At 37.6% G+C, this 6,305-nt stretch overlaps 1 protein-coding gene across 4 annotated transcripts in view; it reads left to right on the forward strand.

Annotated features, from left to right (window-relative positions):
- The window catches only part of LOC130551036 (serine protease FAM111A-like), a 10,428-nt gene extending 4,464 nt beyond the window's left edge, over positions 1–5,964 (forward strand). For 2 of the 4 annotated variants that reach the window (XM_057328583.1, XM_057328582.1), the window contains exons 2-5: positions 2,092–2,146; positions 2,321–2,397; positions 3,145–3,201; positions 3,509–5,964. In XM_057328583.1, the coding sequence (XP_057184566.1) occupies positions 2,389–2,397; positions 3,145–3,201; positions 3,509–5,287 (1,845 nt within the window). In that variant the 5' untranslated portion in view covers positions 2,092–2,146; positions 2,321–2,388 and the 3' untranslated portion in view covers positions 5,288–5,964. Of the gene's footprint in view, positions 1–2,091; positions 2,147–2,295; positions 2,398–3,144; positions 3,202–3,508 lie in introns of all 4 variants that reach the window. The other 2 variants (XM_057328585.1, XM_057328584.1) reach the window with 1 other exon arrangement.
- The last annotated feature ends 341 nt before the right edge of the window (positions 5,965–6,305 follow it).

A 6,305-nucleotide genomic window follows, 5' to 3' on the forward strand; every position in this document is an offset into this window, starting at 1 on the left:
TGATGGAGGGACAAGGGGACCTGGGGCTGACGGCCTCTGTGGCCATGATGGAGGGACAAGGGGACCTGGGGCTGACGGCCTCTGTAGCCATGAAGGAGGGACAAGGGGACCTGGGGCTGATGGCCACGGTGGCTGTGATGGAGGGACAAGGGGACCTGGGGCTGACGGCCACCGTGGCCGTATAATGTCTTAAATCTTCTGTGTATATTATGTGTAATGTTTCAAAAATCAAAAAAGAAATTTCACCATTTCACTGTTGATGAATCATTTAGAATTTAAAGCAAAAACATCTAAATGAACCGACTGCAATGCAAACCGTCTTCACAGTCGTGAGTGCAGCCATGTATTTAGGCTCTTCAGACACCCATTCAACTTTTCTTTTTTCAATATTTTCATAATTTATTTATTTTACATTTACATTTAGTCATTTAGCAGACGCTTTATCCAAAGCGACTTACAGAGAGTTCAGGGAGCAAGAAAGCGATATGTCATACAGGAGCAATAATACAATAGGTGCCATTACAATGTTACTAGTTTCAACAAAAGCCAGAACACTACCTGTTGAGAGAAAGAGAGTGGGTTAGTGTTTTTTTTTTCATTTGTCTGTCATGTATTCACAGAAGAGATGATTTGAAGTTAGTTTTTTGAATGTTATGAGAGATGTGGTTGACCGGACTGAGTTAGGAAGAATGTTCCACCAGGAAGGAGTTGTGAATGAGAATGAGCGGGAGCACAATATACTGCCCTTATGGGAAGGCAATACAAGACGCCGCTGGTTTGCTGAACGCAGGGATCTTGATGGGGTGTAGTAGTGTAGGAGGGTGTGAAAGTACTTTCATTATTTTAAACAATTTTTTTTTTTCTAAAATGTTCTTTGTTTTGCTGAATATCATTCATGTATGAGCGGAGAGAGCAGACACAGAACGAGAGGAACAAAGAGACAACCAATGAAAACCTGCCCGCATAAACAAACCTAGCTGTTCAACAGTCATCAACATACCCATAACTGTAATGCACAACCTAGTTTGCAAAAGGACACTCGAAAGCAAATTAAATGTTTTGCTTTTAGAAAAGCTTTTGTATTGTTTCTCGACAACTACATAAAAACATTTACTGCAGGTACTGAGGCTCAAACCCACAACCTTTGGGGTTTGACTCTCTAACCTTTAAGCCACAAGTGCCCACTTTACTGTAAAATATTTATGCAGGAACTTCATAGCATTAAAAGGTTTTTAAACACTTTGCCAAGACAATGTTAAGCAAAGAAGCTGACAAAACATTGAGGCTTAGTGTTGTGCCAGTCTTCATTTTTATTTTTTTGCACATTTTAGGGAAGTGGGAGTTAGAAACGTGTTTTCTCTTTGTAAGACATGCAAAAACTTGCTTAAGAAATAAGCATGGTTAAATATATTGCATATGTATAATATGTACAAGCACGTCAATGTTTTAGTTGTTCTAGTCTGCATATAGCTGCTCAAACGTGATATTTGGCAGCCGGAAGAATCAACTGTTGAACACTCGCGTGATTTCTTTCGTTGTGCAACGTGACATGCACCATAGTACGAAACATTGGTAAAAGCATAATTCGGATGCATTGTCTAATACCACCGCTATATTTTCTTCTTTGGTTGAGCTGAGCTCCCGCGTCCCTCCCTGTAGCCTGCCTGTCAGAAACTCGTTCCCCACACTTTTGAGAACGGGTCCGGTCCTGGAGTTGCCAGGTATTCATCTGAGTGTGAATACACATTAAGAATCTCATCAATTAACATTTATCCTTAGAATATAAATAAACATTTTGGCGGCTGCAGTACATTATGAAAGTAGCCTAAAACCCCGCGACTCCATAATTTTTCCTGCAATTGCATTTTCAAAATATCCCAATTGTGCGAAAAACCCCGACCCTGGCTACACTGTTGGTAGGTTTAGCCTGTCTTCCAGCCTGGGCTGGATTGCATATCTGTTTTAAACTAGTCCTACAAGTTAGCTATCTACATATTTCTGTTAATACTGGTCTTTATTTTATTTTTTAAGTCAGATTGGTCTTAGATTGGTCTACTTTAAGACAAACACTTTGTCTTGTTCTTTTTTTAGGGGTGCTGCTGTAAAAACGATTGTGGGTGAAAATTGAAACTTCCAGCGGAAATAGGTTTGCAGCATTCAATTATTTATTCTGACGGCAGTAAATTGTGTTGCTCTTAAATTGTTGAATTGTAATATTGGCCTCTGTGTTTAAATCATACTTTTTTGGTATTTGTATCTGTCACTTTAATATATTCAAGACCACCTTTGAAATAGGTGTATTTTTGATTTACGTGAACAGTGCGTGGACTGAATATACACAACCAGAATCTGGAGACATCAAATCAAGAAGCTTTGCAAGAATTAAACATGAGCAAGGTACCACTAATTCTTATATTACCTAAAATGTCTTTGCTATGGTGTTTGTCCTATTGTCTAATAGCTTTCCTAGTCATTTTATTTATAGTGCAAGCTTCTTTGAGTTTCACTTTTCATCAGGACCTCTTTTTGAAGGTGTATTAACAAATTATACAAGCAACCAATTTGTGTAATCCGAAATGTGTGGATTCTTTCTATGTAAAATATTATTGCCAAGATTCAGTATTGAAAATGTTCAGCACGTGAATTAATATCTTGAGCTACTGTCCCGAAGAAAGTATTGCTCATAACTTAGTCTATTGACATTTTTCGGACTTTTCAGTGTATATTAAATGTCTTTTTGACTCATTATACCTGTACAAATAATCCTGCAAGTATGCACGCCTGAATTTAAAGCATTTTCCACTTCAAGCCTTTGTTAACCAATATACTGTATATGACTTATGAATTATATACACAATTAATAGTAGGCTAGTTATTAAGATTGATGTGGTTAGGAATTGGAGTCTGTACGTGTGCAACCTGTTCATTCTTACCACATAACTGTTGTGCATGTTTTCTGTGCATGTGCATCAAACACACAAATAAGAAGTCATCAATTATATGCAAGTTGGTTAAGAGTCCCCTCAGTGATTGTCAGCCATGTCTATGACTTTCTTTCATATATTTAAATTTGCAAGTTTGTAAATTTGAGCTTTTCCTATTCGCTCTTTTTGAGCATTGTATTGTGTTGTGCTTTTTTTAAAGGAAAATGTCAGAGACATTAAAGCTGAAGAGGTGGCACAAGGTTGCAGCACTGATCAGGTGAGGTTACTTACACTAGACTATATGATGTAAATTGTATATTGTCACAATATCCAAAGTGCAGTCTGGAGTGCCTAAGATTGCAGTATAAGTCAGCTAGACTAAAGAGTTGGCACAATCCAGTTTTATAGATAAATGAAGTTTAGTCTGACATCCACATTACTTCATTCACATCACTTGACATATTTTGTTTACTGTGAATAGAACAATTCTATAATAGTATAAGGAATTAGTACCCAGAAACTGTCCAAGACCACTTCAGTATGAAAAATAAACGTGTCTGTCATTTGTGTTCTGAATTTAACAGTATGCAGAAGGGGAAATACGTGTGATTCAGTTCCGTACAGGATTCAAGAGGTTTAAGGTAGCATGCAACACTTCCCAGAGACTACTTGATGCACTCAATGCAAACGATGCATTTAGGAGTTATTCAGAGAGACACGTGAGCAAAGAAATAATAATCCGGAGAGCAACGGGAAAAGTCCCTGGAGCTGCTGTGAAGTCAGATTTTCCTTGCTGTCTTCTTGAAAGTGATGAGATTCTAGATATCAATTTTATCTGCAAAGAAGGAAACATTGCTACAAGCCAAGAAACTGTAAAGTCTTCATCTCTCCATAAATATAAAACCTTTTATATCAGAACGAGAGGGAAGATAATGAAGAGAATAATGAGCAATAACGAACTGGCGCTGAATGTTGACTACGTGTGCGTATATGCACTCAAAGGAGCGACACTTAAAACGGCTCTTCGACGTGACGGGCGATTCAGTGACGAAATATTCAACAATACCTGTGAACTAATGGATATTTTCAAAGATGCAAGCTATGACCTGTCCTTGCCTGTGGACTGTCTTTGTGAAGATCAGTTTGAGATATATGTACGATGGTCAAAGCAATCAACATCAGACATGCAGCAAAGTAGTGCTAACAATGAAGTAGAGCAAAGTATTGCTAGTAATGAAGCTCCAGCTGATCCTCCCACAACTGAGCTTAGCCAACAGCCCAGAAATGAGAACCAAACAAAGCAAACGAAGAAAAGAAGAAAAACTGAAAAACCCACAGGTTCTCTAACTAAAGGGCGTGTGACTGAAATTACCTGGAAATCTGAAAAATCTATATTTCCTTCTTCCATTGAAGAATTGCTACGTGATCATTGTAAACAGTTACTAGAGACACTAAAAGACAAGCCTGAGGTCCAACAGCTCTTCAATGTTGAATTTGGGAAAAGCATTAAGAATTTCAGTGAGGTGAGCCGGGTGAAGGAACTCGCAAAGATTTCTGACGCTGTATGTGTGATTGTAGTTAATAAGTCTGCCCTTGGAACTGGATTCCTACTGTTTGACAGATTTGTTCTTACTAATGCACATGTTGTTAAGGAACACCTCTTACAGGAAGATTCTGTCCATCGAAATCTGGCGGTGACCCTTGAGGCTGCCTTCAATTATGAACATCAATTTTCAAAAGAGTTTGAATTTCTACAAATTAAGGAAGACCTTGCTCTATACCTTCTAGAAACAGATGACAAGATGGTAGATGGCAAACACCTTGACTATGCTCTTCTTGAACTAAACATTGATCCTCCAAGCAAATATCCTCAATTGCTTAGTTTTTACAAAGATAATCCTCCAAACAGTGACTTTATCTACATTGTGGGACATCCAAACTGTGAGACCAAAAAAGTTGACGTCTGCTGCATCATTGACACTAAGAATCAACTCCAGGCTATAAACAAACACAAACAGGAGAATCCTATCTGTCCGTATGTGTCATGGCAAATTTGGCCATGTCTTCGTGAGAACCAGATCACTTATGACACTTGCTTCTTTCATGGAGCTTCTGGTTCTCCGGTGTTTGATGAACACTACTTTCTGATCGGTGTCCACACTGGGGGCTTTGCTTACAAAGACAGTAATAATAAAACAAGGAGTGTTATAGAATATTGCATTTCCATGAAGTCCATCCGGGAAAGTATCTTTGAAACGGGACCACCTGATATCACTGAATTACTCCATAAATTTGAAGAAGCACAAATTGATAAAAAAAAACAGCGGGAACAGAATGAGGAGCCTATGCAAACAGATAATTAGATGAATCACTGTAATCAGATTCTTTCAGTAGGTACTTACACACAGACAAAAATAAAAGTACCAAATAATCTTCCACACATTGATAACACTGGACCAAGAACTAAAACAAAACGGAACTGTAAATACAAACAACCCAAACCCACTTAGAGTCCCAGAAGTCATTGCGGCACATCCATCCAAGTTGGTTCTTCCGAGGCAGCCTCACAAGACCGGTCTCCACCAGAACACAAGTCCGTTCTTTTTGTTCTTTGAATTGAGAAAAGGCTAAAGTCCATCAGTAAATCTTGATTAAAACATTGAGTTTTGTCACTGTTATTATGAATTTTTATTTTCAGATTTCAGTAGATGTATTATGTTACACAGTTATTGAATTAAGTTTATATTAGGATGCAAATGTATTTGTTATGTTCAAATTTACTCAATATTTACGCAAACATTTTTTTATATCACCTTTTATATATACTTTCAATTTCTTCTATATCAACATTGTAGACAGACTTATAACTTTATTTCGTTTTTTGTAAACCGTTTAAATCATTGTATTTTGCACTATAAATTGCATATTTGCTTCTGAAACATTGTGGATTGTCTCTGACCTTACTTCAGATTGCTGTTAGATTTGTTTCCAGGGATCTCTTACAATAAACAAAGCTTTGCCTCATTACAATCTGTCTGAAAATTTCCCTTGTATTCATTTATAAATGATTTTATTTTTCAACAACACAAGAGAAAAAATCGACAAAAAGAGACCGCAAAAATCTCTTTGCTGGTGTGTGAAAGTTAAATAGGAGAAAAACTGCGGATATCAGAGCAATAATTCAGATGTAAGGAAAAGTTAAAAATACTGATTTAAAAGAAAGCTCTCAGCACTGTGCTCTATTGATTAGTATGTGTTAGTATGCACGCAGGTACTGTTTCCACGAGGTCCTGCACAAAAGGATGCTGGTTGGAAAGCACGGAGAGAAAGGAAACGTGTCCTAAAAAGACCAAGCCTTTGAGTTTACACAGCTTTAGCATA

This window comes from Triplophysa rosa, unplaced genomic scaffold (genome assembly GCF_024868665.1).
Source record: "Triplophysa rosa unplaced genomic scaffold, Trosa_1v2 scaffold560, whole genome shotgun sequence".
NCBI lineage: Eukaryota > Metazoa > Chordata > Actinopteri > Cypriniformes > Nemacheilidae > Triplophysa > Triplophysa rosa.